Source organism: Coregonus lavaretus (assembly GCF_964263955.1).
Source record: "Coregonus lavaretus genome assembly, chromosome: 13".
Lineage (NCBI taxonomy): Eukaryota > Metazoa > Chordata > Actinopteri > Salmoniformes > Salmonidae > Coregonus > Coregonus lavaretus.
In genome coordinates, this window is record NC_140000.1 from 47,264,349 (window position 1) to 47,282,776 (window position 18,428).

Below are 18,428 nucleotides of genomic sequence, written 5' to 3' on the forward strand. Positions count from 1 at the left end.
CCACTTGGTAGGAGCGACCGGTCAGGTAGGACGCAATCCAGGAGTGAGCCGCGCCGGAGATGCCCATTTCGGAGAGGGTGGAGAGGAGGATCTGATGGTTCACAGTATCAAAGGCAGCAGACAGATCTAGAAGGACAAGAGCAGAGGAGAGAGAGTTAGCTTTAGCAGTGCGGAGAGTCTCTGTGACACAGAGAAGAGCAGTCTCAGTTGAATGACCAGTCCTGAAACCTGATTGGTTTGGATCAAGAAGGTCATTCTGAGAGAGATAGCAAGAGAGTTGGCTAAAGACGGCACGCTCAATAGTTTTGGAAAGAAAAGAAAGAAGGGATACTGGTCTGTAGTTGTTGACATCAGTGGGGTCGAGTGTTGGTTTTTTGAGAAGGGGAGTAACTCTCGCTCTCTTGAAGACGGAAGGGACATGGCCAGCGGTCAAGGATGAGTTGATCAGCGAGGTGAGGTAGGGGAGAAGGTCACCGGAGATGGTCTGGAGAAGGGAGGAGGGGATGGGGTCAAGCGGGCAGGTTGTTGGGCGGCCTGCAGTCACAAGTCGCAGGATCTTATCTGGAGAGAGAGGGGAGAAAGAAGTCAAAGCATAGGGTAGGGCAGTGTGAGCAGGACCAGCAGTGTCATTAGGCTTAACAAACAAGGATCGGATGTCGTCAACCTTCTTTTCAAAGTGGTTGACGAAGTCATCCACAGAGAGAGAGGAGGGGGGGAGGGGGGGGGGAGGATTCAGGAGGGAGGAAAATGTGGCAAAGAGCTTCCTAGGGTTAGAGGCAGATGCTTGGAATTTAGAGTGGTAGAAGGTGGCCTTAGCAGCAGAAACAGATGAAGAAAATGTAGAGAGGAGGGAGTGAAAAGATGCCAGGTCGGCAGGGAATTTAGTTTTCTTCCATTTCCGCTCCGCTGCCCGGAGCTCTGTTCTGTGAGCTCGCAATGAGTCATCAAGCCACGGAGCTGGAGGGGAGGACCGAGCCGGCCGGGAGGATAGGGGACACAGAGAGTCAAAGGATGCAGAAAGGGAGGAGAGGAGGGTTGAGGAGGCAGAATCAGGAGATTGGAGGGAGAAGGATTGAGCAGAGGGAAGAGATGATAGGATGGAAGAGGAGAGAGTAGTGGGAGAGAGAGAGCGAAGGTTGCGGCGGCGCATTACCATCTGTGTAGGGGCAGAGTGAGTAGTGTGGGAGGAGAGTGAGAGAGAAAAGGAAACAAAGTAGTGGTCGGAGACTTGGAGGGGAGTTGCAGTGAGATTAGTAGAGGAGCAGCATCTAGTGAAGATGAGGTCAAGCGTATTGCCTGCCTTGTGAGTAGGGGGGGACGGTGAGAGGGTGAGGTCAAAAGAGGAGAGGAGTGGAAAGAAGGAGGCAGAGAGAAATGAGTCAAATGTGGACATAGGGAGGTTGAAATCCCCCAAAACTGTGAGGGGTGAGCCATCCTCAGGGAAGGAACTTATCAAGGCGTCAAGCTCATTGATGAACTCTCCAAGGGAACCTGGAGGGCGATAGATGACAAGGATATTAAGCTTAAATGGGCTAGTGACTGTGACAGCATGGAATTCAAATGAGGAGATAGACAGATGGGTTAGGGGAAAAATTGAGAATGTCCACTTGGGAGAGATGAGGATTCCTGTACCACCACCCCTCTGACCAGATGCTCTCGGGGTATGCGAGAACACATGGTCAGACGAGGAGAGAGCAGTAGGAGTAGCGGTGTTTTCAGTGGTGATCCATGTTTCCGTCAGCGCCAGGAAGTCGAGGGACTGGAGGTTGGCATAGGCTGGGATGAAGTCAGCTTTGTTGGCAGCAGAACGGCAGTTCCAGAGGCTGCCTGCGACCTGGAACTCCACGTGGGTGGTGCGTGCAGGGACCACCAAATTGGAGAGGCAGCAGCCACGCGGTGTGGTGCGTTTGTGTAGCCTGTGCAGAGAGGAGAGAACAGGGATAGGCAGAGGCATAGTTGACAGGCTGTAGCAGATGGCTACAAAAATGCAGAGGAGATCGGAATGAAATGGGCTAAGCATCTGGGAGTGGAGAGAGCAGGGCCTCCCTTACCAAATCTTCTAGCTCGGAAACTAAAATTGTTTCACTGAACCACCCGAACAAAAACTCTCCCAACTTCCGCCTTTGGAAATCAGAATTGTTGTGAACCACAGCGGTTCAATGTTTAAAGGAGTAGACTCAACCCACTTTGTTCAGCTAGCCAACTATGACTCCATAGCCAACTAGCAGACTAGCATCCAATAACAATAACACACCGTTTAGCGCCAACACTTGGTCACAACAAACCACCAATATTGTGATATCACACTAAACAGATCATTCGTGTCTGTGTCAAGTTCCTTATATGACGCAGCAATGATTAGACGTTGGCTAGCTAGGACAAGTAAATTGTGGTTAGCTACTACAGTACAGCCAAATGGTCATGTTGGGTAGCTAGCAATGGCCACTGTGTCGACTCTGTTTGAAGAACGGCTAGCTAGCTAGCTTCGTGCTACAGCTGGCACGGCCGAGGACACTGCCAAGACACAGTAACTACCCACAACAACCCACGAAGCCTAGCTATGACGCCGTAGCCAACCTGCAAGCTAGCATCCATTAACACACAACTTAGCATCAACACCTGGCCACAACAAACTGCCAAGAGTGTGTCAGCACACCAAACAGACAATTCAAGTCCGTGTCGAGTTCCCTTCACAACGCAGCAAAAAAAAATAATAATAATAATAATAATAATAATTAAACGTTGGAACCAGCTCTCCAGCGTTGCTAATCGTTACCAATAGCTACCCGCTAGCTAGCTAGCCTCGTGCCTCGATACTAGTCCACAATTACCTATGGAAAGCTACTACAACCACAATACTAACCTACAATAAATTCAATACCTAACTACAGCTAGCTACCTACCTACGATCTAATACATGGTTAAGCAAAAGTTAAACGTTGGGTAGGAGTACATTACCGTTGGAACCAGCTCTCCAGCGTTGCTAATCGTTACCAATAGCTACCCGCTAGCTAGCTAGCCTCGTGCCTCGATACTAGTCCACAATTACCTATGGAAAGCTACTACAACCACAATACTAACCTACAATAAATTCAATACCTAACTACAGCTAGCTACCTACCTACGATCTAATACATGGTTAAGCAAAAGTTAAACGTTGGGTAGGAGTACATTACCGTTGGAACCAGCTCTCCAGCGTTGCTAATCGTTACCAATAGCTACCCGCTAGCTAGCTAGCCTCATGCCTCGAAACTAACCCACAAATTACCCACGGAAAGCTACAATAACAACGATACTAACCTACAATAAATACAATACCTAACTACAGCTAACTACCTACCTACGATCTAATACATGGTTAAGCTTTACTCAACACTACATGTAGCTTACCCCTACTTACCTACTTACCTCCAGCCAGAGAAAAACACGTCCTCTCCCCAGATCTGTGCCTCGATACACACTACGCCGTCATGGATTAAAAATCCTGCAGTGCACGCAAGGTCCCCCTGCTCAAGCCAGCACATGTCCAGGCCCGTCTGAAGTTTGCCAATGACCATCTGGATGATCCAGAGGAGGAATGGGAGAAGGTCATGTGGTCTGATGAGACAAAAATAGAGCTTTCTGGTCTAAACTCCACTCGCCGTCTTTGGAGGAAGAAGAAGGATGAGTACAACCCCAAGAACACCATCCCAACCGTGAAGCATGGAGGTGGAAACATCATTCTTTGGGGATGCTTTTCTGCAAAGGGGACAGGACGACTGCACCGTATTGAGGGGAGGATGGATGGGGCCATGTATCGCGAGACCTTGGCCAACAACCTCCTTCCCTCAGTAAGAGCATTGAAGATGGGTCGTGGCTGGGTCTTCCAGCATGACAACGACCCGAAACACACAGCCAGGGCAACTAAGGAGTGGCTCCATAAGAAGCATCTCAAGGTCCTGGAGTGGCCTAGCCAGTCTCCAGACCTGAACCCAATAGAAAATCTGAAAGTCTGTATTGCCCAGCGACAGCCCTGAAATCTGAAGGATCTGGAGAAGGTCTGTATGGAGGAGTGGGCCAAAATCCCTGCTGCAGTGTGTGCAAACCTGGTCAAGACCTACAGGAAACGTATGATCTCTGTAATTGCAAACAAAGGTTTCTGTACCAAATATTAAGTTCTGCTTTTCTGATGTATCAAATACTTATGTCATGCAATAAAATGCAAATTAATTACTTAAAAATCATACAATGTGATTTTCTGGATTTTTGTTTTAGATTCTGTCTCTCACAGTTGAAGTGTACCTATGATAAACATTACAGACCTCTACATGCTTTGCAAAATCGGCAGTGTATCAAATATTTGTTCTCCCCACTGTGTATATATATATTATTATTATTATAATTTTTTTTGGGGGGGGTAGAAGGATTACTTTATCCTATCCCAGGTATTCCTTAAAGAGGTGGGGTTTCAAGTGTCTCCGGAAGGTGGTGAGTGACTCCGCTGTCCTGGCGTCGTGAGGGAGCTTGTTCCACCATTGGAGTGCCAGAGCAGCGAACAGTTTTGACTGGGCTGAGCGGGAACTGTGCTTCCGCAGAGGTAGGGGGGCCAGCAGGCCAGGGGTGCAACGCGGAGCTTCCCCTCTCAGTCCTCCCACGATGCACCGATCCCTGTCTGGACCCTGGTGTGGGAGACTCCAAACCTAGAGAGGGGCTGACGTCTGGACCCGGAGTGGAGCCGCTGACCGGAGCTGGACTGGGCACCGGTGGAGCAGACTGCTCTGGCTCCGGAGTGGAAACACGCACCACAGGTCTGGCGCAAGGAGCAGGCACGGGCCGGACCGGACTGGGAACACGCACCACTGGTCTGGTGCGAGGAGCAGGAACGGGCCGGGCCAGACTGGGAACACGCACCACTGGCTTGGTGCGGGGAGCAGGTACGGGGTGTACCGGGCTGGCGACACGCACCACTGGTCTGGTGCGAGGAGCAGGAACGGGCCGGGCCGGACTGGGAACACGCACCACTGGCTTGGTGCGGGGAGCAGGTACGGGGTGTACCGGGCTGGCGACACGCACCACTGGTTTGGTGCGAGGAGCAGGCACGGGCAGGACCGGACTGGGAACACGCACCACTGGTCTGGTGCGAGGAGCAGGTACGGACCGGACTGGGACACGCACCACTGGCTTGGTGCAGGGAGCAAGTACGGGGCGTACCGGACTGGGAACCGGCGCTGGAGGTCTACGACTGTCTCCGTCCTTTACACTCCGCGCCCCATCCTCCTCCAGTGAAGACTCCTCTTTGAGCCCCCACGAGTGCAGTGGTCGGGGCTCCTCTCTGTCGCTCCCCGACCACCCTTTTAGCCCCCCCAAAACTCTCCTTCTCCACCCTGATCCCTTTCAGGTCCTCCATCTGCTTGGCCAGATCCTCTCTTATCTCCCTCCAAGTCCATACTCTCTGCTCCTCCTGGGCACGCTGCTTGGTCCATTGGTGGTGGGATCTTCTGTCACAAACGTTGAAGGACGGGTCAGACCAAGGCGCAGCGTGAAATGCATCCATGTTTATTAAACCGAATAAACATACAAAACAACAACAGGCAACGAAATGTGACGTCGGAAGGCTATACACACACAAGCCAAACTCACCGAGCATAAAACAAGATCCCACAACACAGGCAGGAAAACTGGCTGCCTAAGTATGATCCCCAATCAGAGACAACGAGCGACAGCTGCCTCTGATTGGGAACCACACCCGGCCAAACATAGAAATACAAACATAGAATCAACACACACAAGATATTCACACCCTGACCAAAAAACTAGAGTTCTATAGGTCAGGGCGTGACAAGTAGGGAGGCTATATACAGTGGGGGGGTACCGGTGCAGAGTCAATGTGCGGGGGCACCGGCTAGATGAGGTAGTTGAGGTAATATGTACATGTGGGTAGAGTTAAAGTGACTATGCATAAATAATTAACAGAGTAGCAGCAGCGTAAAAAGATGGGGTGGGGGTGGGGGGGCAGTGCAAATAGTCCGGGTAGCCATGATTAGCTGTTCAGGAGTCTTATGGCTTGGGGGTAGAAGCTGTTTAGAAGCCTTTTGACCTAGACTTGGCGCTCCGAAACCGCTTGCCGTGCAGTAGCAGAGAGAACAGTCTATGACTAGGGTGGCTGGAGTCTTTGACAATTTGGAGGGACTTCCTCTGACACCGCCTGGTATTGAGGTCCTGGATGGCAGGAAGCTTGGCCCCAGTGATGTACTGGGCCGTACGCACTACCATCTGTAGTGCCTTGCGGTTGGAGGCCGAGCAGTTGCCATACCAGGCGGTGATGCAACCAGTCAGGATGCTCTCGATGGTGCAGCTGTAGAACATTTTGAGGATCTGAGGACCCATGCCAAATATCTTCAGTCTCCTGAGGGGGAATAGGCTTTGACGTGCCCTCTTCACGACTGTCTTGGTGTGTTTGGACCATGATAGTTCGTTGGTGATGTGGAAACCAAGGAACTTGAAGATCTCAACCTGTTCCACTACAGCATCGTCGATGAGAATGGGGGCGTGCTCAGTCCCCTTTTTTTTCCTGTAGTCCACAATCATCTCCTTTGTCTTGGTCACGTTGAGGGAGAGGTTGTTATCCTGGCACCACACGGCCAGGTCTCTGACCTCCTCCCTAAAGGATGTCTCATCGTTGTCGTTGATCAGGCCTACCACTGTTGTGTCGTCGGCAAACTTAATGATGGTGTTGGAGTCGTGCCTGGCCATGCAGTCATGGGTGAACAGGGAGTACAGGAACGCTGAGCTGTAGTCAATGAATAGCATTCTCACGTAGGTGTTCCTCTTGTCCAGGTGGGAAAGGGCAGTGTGGAGTGCAATAGAGATTGCATCATCTGTGGATCTGTTGTGGCGGTATGCAAATTGGAGTGGGTCTAGTGTTTCTGGGATAATGGTGTTGATGTGAGCCATGACCAGCCTTTCAAAGCACTTCATGGCTACAGACATTAGTGCTACGGGTCAGCAGTCATTTAGGCAGGTTATCTTAGTGTCCTTGGACACGGGGACTATGGTGGTCTGCTTGAAACATGTTGGTATTACAGACTCAGTCAGGGACATGTTGAAAAGGTCAGTGAAGACACTTGCCAGTTGGTCAGCACATGCTCGGAGTACACGTCCTGGTAATCCGTCTGGCCCTGCGGCCTTGTGAATGTTGACCTGCTTAAAAGTCTTACTCACATCGGCTACGGAGAGCGTGATCACATAGTTATCCGGAACAGCTGGTGCTCTCATGCATACTTCAGTGTTGCTTGCCTCGAAGCGAGCATATAAGTGGTTTAGCTCGTCTGGTAGGCTTGTGTCACTGGGCAGCTCGCGGCTGTGCTTCCCTTGGTAGTCTGTAATAGTTTTCAAGCCCTGCCACATCTGACGAGTGTCAGAGACAGTGTAGTACGATTCAATCTTAGTCCTGTATTGACTCTTTGCCTGTTTGATGGTTCGTCGGAGGGCATAGCGGGATTTCTTATAAGTGTCCGGGTTAGAGTCCCGCTCCTTGAAAGCGGCAGCTCTACCCTTTAGCTCAGTGCGGATGTTGCCTGTAATCCATGGCTTCTGGTTGGGGTATGTACGTACGGTCACTGTGGGGACGACGTCATCGATGCACTTATTGATGAAGCCAGTGACTGATGTGGTGTACTCCTCAATGCTATCTGAAGTATCCCGGAACATGTTCCAGTCTGTGCTAGCAAAACAGTCCTGTAGCTTAGCATCTGCGTCATCTGACCACTTTTCTATTAACAGAGTCACTGGTGCTTCCTGCTTTAGTTTTTGCTTATAAGCAGGAATCAGAAGGATAGAGTTATGGTCAGATTTGCCAAATGGAGGGCGAGGGAGAGCTTTGTATGCGTCTCTGTGTGTGGAGTAAAGGTGGTCTAGAGGTTTTTCTCCTCTGGTTGCACTTTTAACATGCTGGTAGAAATTAGGTAGAACGGATTTAAGTTTCCCTGCATTAAAGTCCCCGGCCACTAGGAGCGCTGCCTCTGGATGAGCGTTTTCATGTTTACTTATGGCCTTATACAGCTCATTGAGTGCAATCTTAATGCCAGCATTGGTTTGTGGTGGTAAATAGACAGCTATGAAAAATATAGATGAAAACTCTCTTGGTAAATAGTGTGGTCTACAGCTTATCATAAGATACTCTACCTCAGGCGAGCAAAACCCCGAGACTTCCTTACTATTTGATTTTGTGCACCAGCTGTTGTTTACAAATATACACAGACCGCCACCCCTTGTCTTACCGGAGTCAGCCGTTCTATCCTGCCGATGTAGCGTATAGCCCGCTAGCTGTATGTTGTCCATGTCGTCGTTCAGCCACGACTCGGTGAAAGATAATATATTACAGTTTTTAATGTCCCGTTGGTAGGATAACCGTAATCTTAGGTCATCTAATTTATTTTCAAATGATTGAACATTGGCTAATAGGATTGATGGAAGAGGCAGTTTACTCGCTTGCTGTCGGATCCTTACAAGGCACCCCGACCTACATCCACAATATCTCCGTCTCTTTCCCCTGTGAATGACTGGGATTTGGGCCTTGTCGGGTGTCTGTAGGATATCCTTCACGTCCGATTCATTGAAGAAAAAATCTTCGTCCAATACGAGGTGAGTAATCGCTGTCTTGATATCCAGAAGCTCTTTTTGGTGGCAGAAACATTATGTACAGAATAAATTACAAATAACGCGAAAAAACAAACATAATAGTACAATTGGTTAGAGGGCTGTAAAACGGCAGCCATCCTCTCCGCCGCCATTTCAATACAAGGTGTTAATGGCCCATGAGTAGTTTAAGAACGGCCCACAACATGAGGCATGTTCATCTGCCCAGGTGTTGGCTAAGTATGTCAGATCTTAGCCTCTGTAGCTCAGCTGGTAGAGCACGGCGCTTGTAACGCAAAAGGTAGTGGGTTCGATCCCCGGGACCACCCATACACAAAAATGTATGCACGCATGACTGTAAGTCGCTTTGGATAAAAGCGTCTGCTAAATGGCATATTATAATACTTGGATAGGTATTTTACGTATCAGTTTACCACTTCAATATGTTATAGTAATCTGGCGGCACATTCGACGACATGGCACGCAACCATTGGTTGATGCATTTTTTATTTGATTTCACCTTTATTTAACCAGGTAAGCCAGTTGAGAACAAGTTCTCATTTACAACTGCGACCTGGCCAAGATAAAGCAAAGCAGTGCGATAAAAACAACAACACAGAGTTACATATGGTTACATATGGGGTAAACAAAACATAAAGTGAATTGAACCCTGTGGCACCCCCATAGAGACGGCCAGAGGTCCAGACAATAGGCCCTCCGATTTGACACATTGAACTCTATCTGAGAAGTAGTTGGTGAACCAGGCGAGTCAGTCATTAGAGAAACCAAGGCTATTTAGTCTGCCGATAAGAATACGGTGGTTGACAGAGTCGAAAGCCTTGGCCAGGTCGATGAAGACGGCTGCGCAGTACTGTCTTTTATCGATCGCGGTTATAATATTGTTTAGGACCTTGAGCGTGGCTGCACCCATGACCAGCTCGGAAACCGGATTGCATAGCGGAGAAGGTACGTTGGGATTCGAAATGGTCGTTGATCTGTTTGTTAACTTGGCTTTCAAATACTTTCGAAAGGCAGGGCAGGATGGATATAGGTCTGTAACAGTTTGGATCTAGAGTGTCACCCCCTTTGAAGAGGGGGGTGACCACGGCAGCTTTCCAATCTCTGGGGATCTCAGACGTTACGAAAGAGAGGTTGAACAGGCTAGTAATAGGGGTTGCGACAATTTTGGCGGCTAATTTTAGAAAGAAAGCGTCCAGATTGTCTAGCCCAGCTGATTTGTAGGGGTCCAGATTTTTCAGCTCTTTAAGAACATCAGCTGTCTGAATTTGTGTGAAGGAGAAGCGGGGGGGGGGGGGGCATGGGCAAGTTGCAGCAGAGGGTGCAGAGCTGGTGGCCGGGGTAGTCGTAGCCAGGTGGAAAGCATGGACAGCCGTAGCAAAATGCTTGTTGAAATTCACGATTATTGTACATTTATCGGTGGTGACAGTGTTTCCTAGCCTCAATGCAGTGGGCAGTTGGGAGGAGCTGCTCTTATTTTCCATGGACTTTACAGTGTCCCAAAACCTTTTGGAGTTAGTGCTACAGGATGCAAATTTCTGTTTGAAAAAGCTAGCCTTTGCTTTCCTAACTGATTGTGTATATTGGTTCCTGACTTCCCTAAAAAGTTGCATATCGCGGGGGCTGTTTGATGCTAATGCAGTACGCCACTGGATGTTTTTGTGCTGGTCAAGGGCAGTCAAGTCTGAGGAGAATCAGGGGCTATATCGGTTCTTAGTTCTGAATTTTTTGAATGGGGCATGCTTATTTAAGATTGAGAGGAAAGCACTTTTAAAGAACAACCAGGCATCCTCTACTGACGGAATGAGGTCAATATCCATCCAGGATACCCGGGCCAGGTCAATTAGAAAGGCCTGCTCACTAAAGTGTTTTAGGGAGCGTTTGACAGTGATGAGGGGTGGTCGTTTGACCGCGGACCCATTACGGACGCAGGCAATAAGGCAGTGATCGCTGATATCCTGGTTGAAGACAGCGGAGGTGTATTTAGAGGGTAAATTTGTCAGGATGATATCTATGAGGGTGCCTATGTAAACATATTTAGGGTTGTACCTGGTAGGTTCGTTGATAATTTGTGTGAGATTGAGGGCATCTAGTTTAGATTGTAGGTTGGCCGGGGTATTAAGCATATCCCAGTTTAGGTCACCAAGCAGTACGAACTCTGAGGATAGATGGGGGGCAATCAGTTCACATATGGTGTCCAGGGCACAGCTGGGGGCTGAGGGGGGTCTGTAGCAAGCGGCAACAGTGAGAGACTTAGATTTTTAGAAGTAGAAGCTCAAACTGTTTGGGAACAGACGTTGATAGTACGATAGAGCTCTGCAGGCTATATCTACAGTAGATTGCAACCCCAGCCCCTTTGGCAGTTCTATCGAGACGGAAAATGTTGTAGTTGGGGATGGACATTTCTGAATTTTTGGTGGCCTTCCTAAGCCAGGATTCAGACACTGCTAGAACATCAGGGTTGGCGGAGTGTGCTAACGCAGTGAATAACTCAAACTTTGGGAGGAGGCTTTGAATGTTAACGTGCAAGAAACCAAGGCTTTTATGGTTACAGAAGTCAACAAATGATAACACCTGGGGAGTAGGAGTGATACTGCGGGCTACAGGACCTGGGTTAAGCTCTACATCACCAGAGGAATAGAGGAGTAGAATAAGGATACGGCTAAAGGCTTTAAGTACTGGTCTTCTAGTGCGTTGGGTACAGAGAAAAAAAGGGACAGATTTCCGGGTGTTGTAGAATAGATTCAGGGCATTATGTACAGATAAGGATATGGAAGGATATGAGTACAGTGGCGGTAAACCTAAGCGTTGGGTAACGATGAAAGAGATAGCATCACTGGAGGCACCGATTGAGTCGGTCTCCGCGTGTATGGGGGGTGGGACAAAGGAGCTATCTAAGGCAAGTTGAGCTGGGCAGGGGGATCTACAGTGAAATAGTACAATAAGAAATAACCGAAACACCAATAAGCAAGGCATATTGACATGGGAGAGAGGCATAAAGCAATCACAGGTGTTATTCGAGAGAGCTAATACAACAGCTGGTAATGGCGACAAAGTTTGGGCTGAGGCTAAACATAAACAGGATGCGGTACCGTAAAAAGGAACAGTCCAGCAGGCATCAGCTGTGTAGCTGAGTTATCATAAGGTCCGGTGAACAGCAATAGGGTCGTTTGGGGGTTGCTATAGCACTGGTGAGCAAAGAGGCCACGGCTAGCTAGCGGGCCGGGGCTAGTAGATGGATCTTCGTGGTCGACGTCTAACGGGAAGCCTGTTGTAACCACATCAGACGATTTCGTCAGCAGACCAGTCGTGTTGGATCGGCAGGGCTCCGTGTCAACACTAGGAGGTCTCGTCCGGTTGACAGAGAGGTAGATGGCCGGGAGATGGGCCTGGCTTTAGGCTAGCTCAAGGCTGATTAGCCAACAACAATGTCAGCTAGCTGCGATGATCCGGTGTTAAAGGTCCAGTGATTCAGTGATTCCGGCAGAAAAACCGATATGTTCTGGGTCGATAACGCGCTGTGCTGACAGTTGCAGCTAGCTAGCTGCGATGATCTGGTGTTAAAGGTCCAGTGATTCAGTGATTCCGGCAGAAAAACCGATATGTTCTGGGTCGATAACGCGCTGTGCAGACAGTGCAGACTGGCCGATAATAGTCCAGGCTAGAGCTGGCTGGTAGGTAGTGCAGGCCACGGACAATGGTGAAAAACCACTAACGGTGGCTAATAGCAAGTAGCTAGTTAGCTGGCTACTCCCGTCCGGTAGACAGAGAGGTAGATAGCCGGGATATGGGGCTAGCTCAAGGCTAACTGGTGCTTGCTTCGGGGGCAGTGGTGATTAGCCAAACAGCAACATCCATTCAGTTGCGGCTAGCTAGTTGCGATCCGGTGTTAATGTCCAGCCCTCCTTTTACTTGTATCTTTGCACATCCTGCAAATCACTAGCAGTAGGCGACATTCACTCTGTTGGTAATGCTTACAAATTGGATTTGTTCTAGTTTCGTGATGAATCACTCATTGTAAGAAAATCTATGTTCTCTCTCAGTTTTGAGGACACTTCTGGGTGTTCATACTTTGTCTAAAGCAATTTGGGCTAATTGCTTTCCTAAAAGAGTTATACTACAGCAACAGTGACCTTTCCTTGATGCAGAGTGTTCTCCTTGTCTTTCTCCAGGAGAGTGTGGATCTGGGGGAGATCATGTACTCTCTATGCTACCTGCCCACGGCAGGACGGATGACCCTGACCGTCATCAAGTGCCGGAACCTCAAAGCCATGGACATCACTGGCTCCTCAGGTAACAACCACAACAACAACAATACAAAACTCTCAGCCATTTAGGCTGGACCTTAAAACATGATGGTTCTCTGAAAAACAATGAGGGATGACTGTAAAGCTCTAAAGGCGCAAGCAATGAATCTGAAGGCAGAATAACGTGAGGCAGCATGCTGTGCCTTAGATAAGTGGGCAGGGACATACTTCTTTCATGTGTTTTCACTGTTTGTGGTGAAATTGTAATAGAAAATACATTTGACTTACCTTGTCAAAAAAGATAACTGAATTTAGTCTAACTGAATATTTGAATGTTGCCATTACCTGCAATCTACACGACTGACTTCACAGAGATGCTATTTGTGCAACACAGATCCCTATGTAAAGGTTTCCCTGCTCTGTGATGGACGGAGGCTGAAGAAGCGGAAAACCACCACCAAGAAAAGCACTCTGAACCCAGTGTACAACGAGGCCATAATCTTTGATATCCCCCCAGAGAACGTGGAACAAGTCAGCCTGTCCATCATGGTGATGGACTATGACCGGTGAGAAAAACCATTCAGAGAAACCCCCCAATTCAACACATATGGTGGTCATAAGCATGCTTGTACAGTACATACATATATAGTCAACAAACACGTTTTTAAAAAATGTTTGCGTCAAAGGAGGTAGGCGGAATGAGTTATGCTCTAACTTTGAGTTGAACTTGAACTGAGGTGAACAGAACAGAACATTTCACTCAAATCCTGCAAGCGCCGCAACACAATCTAATCATGACCACATAATTGACTGTAATGACCAAACCTAGGTTTAGTATTATTTCATCAAACTAGCATTCAGCATTTAGGTGTCATATTTATTTGGTGCACTCAAGATATTGTGTGCGTGTGTGCGTGTGTGCATGTGTGTGTGTGATGCCCACAGGGTGGGCCACAATGAGGTGATAGGTGTGTGTCGGACGGGGCCAGATGCTGAGGGCCTGGGGAGGTACCACTGGAACGAGATGCTGGCCTACCCACGCAAGCCCATTACACACTGGCATGCCCTGGGAGAGGTAGAGGACTGTTTGTTTTTTTCCCTCAAAGTAAGAGGAGGTACAAGTCAATTGCAGGACTTTCCAGAGCTCACCCAATGCTTCGCTGCATCACTCTGAGAGGGCAGATAAAGCCAGCGGTTTTGCAGCCAATCATAGAGCTTGGGGAAATAACCCTGTCAATTTCAACAGCGATGTATAACAATGCAGCATGAAAAAGATGCAAGGATGTTGTCTGAACAAAGACCAATTTGATTCTAGAAATTTAAGGGCTAGTTTGAACTATACTGAACAAAAATATAAACGCCATATGTAAAGTGTTGGTCCCATGTTTCATGAGCTGAAATAAAATATCCCAGAAATTTTCCATATGCACAAAAAGCTTATTTCTCTCAAATTTTGTGCACAAATTTGTTTACATCCCTGTTAGTGCTAATTTCTCCTTTGCCAAGATAATCCATCCACCTGACCGGTGTGGCATAGCAAGAAGCTGATTAAACAGCATGATCATTACACAGGTGCACCTTGTGCTGGGGACAATAAAAGGCCACTCTAAATGTGTCACACAACACAATGCCACAGATGTCTCAAGTTTTGGGGCAGTGTGCAATTGGCATGCTGTATGCAGGAATGTTCACCAGAGCTGTTGCCAGAGAATGTAATGTTAATTTCTCTATCAACGTCATTTTAGAGCATTTGGCAGCACGTCCAACCAGCCTCACAACCGCAGACCACCTGTAACCACGCCAGCCAAGGACCTCCACATCCGGCTTCTTCAGCTACGGGATCCTCTGACACCAGCCACCCGGACAGCTGATGAAACTGTGGGTTTGCACAACTGAAGAATTTCTGCACAAACTGTCAGAAACCGTCTCAGGGAAGCTCATCGTCATCTGACTGCAGTTCGGCGTCGTAACCTACTTCAGTGGGCAAATGCTCACCTTCGAAGGCCACTGGCACGCTGGAGAAGCTCTTCATGTATTAATGCCGGTTTCAACTGTACCGGGCAGATGACAGACAGCGTGTATGGCGTTGTGTGGGCGAGCGGTTTGCTGATGTCAACCTTGTGAACAGAGTGCCCCATGGTGGTGGTGGGGTTATGGTATGGGCAGGCATAAGCTACAGACAACGAACACAGTTGCATTTTATCGATGGCAATTTGAATGCACAGAGATGCAGTGACGAGATCCTGAGGCCCATTGTCATGTCATTCATCCGCCACCATCACCTTATGTTTCAGCATGATATTGCAAGGCCCCATGTCACAAGAATCTGTACACAATTCCTAGAAGCTGAAAATGTCCCAGTTCTTTGATGGCCTGCATACTCAACAGACATGTTACCCATTGAGCATGTTTTGAATGCTCTGGGTCGACGTGCACGACAGCGTGTTCCAGTTCCCGCCAGTATTCAGCAACTTCGCACAGCCATTGAAGAGGAGTGAGACAACATTCCACAGGCCACAATCAACAGCCTGATCAACTCTATGCGAAGGAGATGTGTTGCGTTGCATGAGGCAAATGGTGGTCACACCACATACTGACTGGTTTTCTGATCCACGCCTCTACCTTTTTAAAAAAGCTATCTCTGACCAACAGAGGCATAATCTGTATTCTCAGTCATGTAAAATCCATAGATTAGGGCATAATGAATTTATTTAAATTGACTGATGTCCTTATATGAACTGTAACTCAGTAAAATCTTTGAAATTGTTGCATGTTGCATTTATATTTTTGTTCAGTATAGAAGCATTTAAAGTAATTGGAGAGTTGGTGCCCTGATATCCACCTAGGATGGTTGGATGGGGGGACTAGCTTGATTTCTACAGTGTGGTCCCATAACTGGGGGCCACATATTATGGTGGTGGGCCACCCCTTTTCCTTGCTCTTCAGGAGTAGTAGAGAATGTTTGTAGATTGTGCTATTAGAACTCACAATCTATGAAAACAAGATGATATCCTTGAAAAATGCATGAAACATTCCAATCTTTATTATCCAGAGAAATCCTTATTGACAGTAGTTGAATTTAGACCTATCGATTGCATAGGGGAAAGACTTCACCTTGTGGTTGTGCATTGTCATTCTATTTTGCTTGAACAAAGAAACAAGAATTGGAGGAGTACTCAGCCTATAACATGGCGCTCCTGTACATCTAAAATACCTCAAAGTAGCCTAACATGGAAATAAGTGTTCTTAATGTTCTAAACTGCTGAAGGATAAAAATCTACCGTTAATGCTTTCTTGAATCCAGGTACTTTAGAAAATTTATATTTAAACACAAAGCAATAGTAGCTTTGGAGACCTAGCCAACTCTTGTAGAACTAACCCTTGTTAATTGTCTGTTTTGTCCACAGTGGCCAGGAAGAGCGACAAGCTTTGAGAGCCAGGGGTCTTGTCCTTCCCCCAAACCTCCACAGACTCCATAGGGAACACAAATGGAGCCATGTGACCTGATAGCAGATTAACTAGATGTGTACAGCTGTAGTAACCACAATTCTGTCACTTACAGAAATGTCCAATGCCAACATCCGACTCATCCAGATGACAGCATTATAGGTTGTGTTTCATCATCTAGGCCTATTGCATTTTACAACAAAGTATGCTGGAAAGCTGGCAATGTCGTCTTAATCATCATCAATCAGGACTCTACATTACAGCGTTATGACACAAACAACATTGGCAATGAAATTATGTCTTGCCGGATGGGTTAGCCTACTTTTCAGTTAAAGGCCCAGCGCACTCAAAATTCTGTTTTTCCTGTGTTTTGTATCATTGTACAACAGCTGAGGAACTAACACTGTAAAAGTATGAAAAAAAATCCTGATAGTTGCTGGTTCAAAATACAATCAAATTGGTTAATAGACCAATAACAAACAGAATTCCAAACCTCTCTGCCAGTAACAGCTAGTTCTCAGTTTTCGCCTCCCCACTCAGACCACTCCCAGACAGTCCTCGCAAAAGTATTGCTTGAGAAATAGTTTTTTGCTAAAAAGCCATTTTAATGGAAATCTATTACAGTAAGGTACTTAATTGTTACCCAGAAATGACTTGATAGTGATATATAAATGGTTGCATTGGGCCTTAATTATAGAATATGGCCTGATTTTGAAATGCAGTTATGGACAACACATGAGAATGCCTTGTTCGTGGGATCACGAAATCCTGGGAAAATGTTACATTTAATGTAAATTGACATACAGTACCAGTCAAAAGTTTGGACACACCTACTCATTCAAGGGTTTTTCTTTATTTTTACTATTTTCTACATTGTAGAATAATAGTGAAGACATCAACACTATGAAATAACAGATATGGAATCATGTAGTAACCCAAAAAAGTGTTAAACAAATCAAAATATATTTTATATTTGAGATTCTTCAAATAGCCACCCTTTGCCTTGATGACAGCTTTGCACACTCTTGGCATTCTCACAACCAGTTTCACCTGGAATGCTTTTCCAACAGTCTTGAAGGAGTTCCCACATATGCTGAGTACTTGTTGGCTGCTTTTCCTTCGCTCTGCTGTCTGATTCATTCCCAACCATCTCAATTGGGTTGAAGTCGGGGGATTGTGGAGGCCAGGTCATCTGATGCAGCACTCTATCACTCTCCTTCTTGGTAAAATAGCCCTTACACAGCCTGGAGGTGTGATGGGTCATTGTCCTGTTGAAAAACAAATGATAGTCCCACTAAGCGCAAACCAGATGGGATGGCGTATCGCTGCAGAATGCTGTGGTAGCTATGCTGGTTAAGTGTGCCTTGAATTCTAAATAAATCACTGACAGTGTCACCAGCAAAGCACCCCCACACCATAACACCTCCTCCTCCATGCTTTATGGTGGGAAATACACATGCAGAGATCATCCGTTCACCCACACCGAGTCTCACAAAGACACGGCGGTTGGAACCAAAAATCTCAAATATGGACTCCAGACCAAAGGAAACATTTCCAGTGGTCTATTGTCCATTGCTCGTGTTTCTTGGCCCAAGCAAGTCTCTTATTATTATTGGTGTCCTTTAGATGTGGTTTCTTTGCATCAATTCGACCAAGAAAGCCTGATTCACACGGTCTCCTCTGAACAGTTGATGTTGAGATGTGTCTGTTACTTGAACTCCGTGAAGCATTTATTTGGGCTGCAATTTCTGAGGCTGGTAACGCTAATGAACTTATCCTCTGCAGCAGAGGTAAATCTGGGTCTTCCATTCCTGTGGCGGTCCTCATGAGAGCCAGATTCATCATAGCGCTTGATGGTTTTTGCGACTGCACTTGAAGAAACTTTCAAAGTTCTTGAAATGTTCCATATTGACTGACCTTCATGTCTTAAAGTAATGATGGACTGTTGTTTCTCTTTGCTTATTTGAGCTGTTCTTGCCATAATATGGACTTGGTCTTTTACCAAATAGGACTATCTTCTGTATACCCCCTATCTTGTCACAATACAACTGATTGGCTCAAACGCATTAAGAAGGAAAGAAATTCCACAAATTAACTTTT

At 47.1% G+C, this 18,428-nt stretch overlaps 1 protein-coding gene across 2 annotated transcripts in view; it reads left to right on the forward strand.

Moving 5' to 3' along the window:
- Nucleotides 1-16,360, forward strand: part of LOC311139623 (synaptotagmin-10-like) — a gene marked incomplete at both ends in the record, with an annotated part of 33,646 nt that extends 17,286 nt beyond the window's left edge. For both annotated transcript variants that reach the window (XM_084174534.1, XM_084174535.1), the window contains 4 exons: nucleotides 12,807-12,927; nucleotides 13,276-13,447; nucleotides 13,827-13,956; nucleotides 16,289-16,360. In XM_084174534.1, the coding sequence (XP_084030660.1) occupies nucleotides 12,807-12,927; nucleotides 13,276-13,447; nucleotides 13,827-13,956; nucleotides 16,289-16,360 (495 nt within the window). The remainder of the gene's footprint in view (nucleotides 1-12,806; nucleotides 12,928-13,275; nucleotides 13,448-13,826; nucleotides 13,957-16,288) is intronic.
- Nucleotides 16,361-18,428: the final 2,068 nt, after the last annotated feature.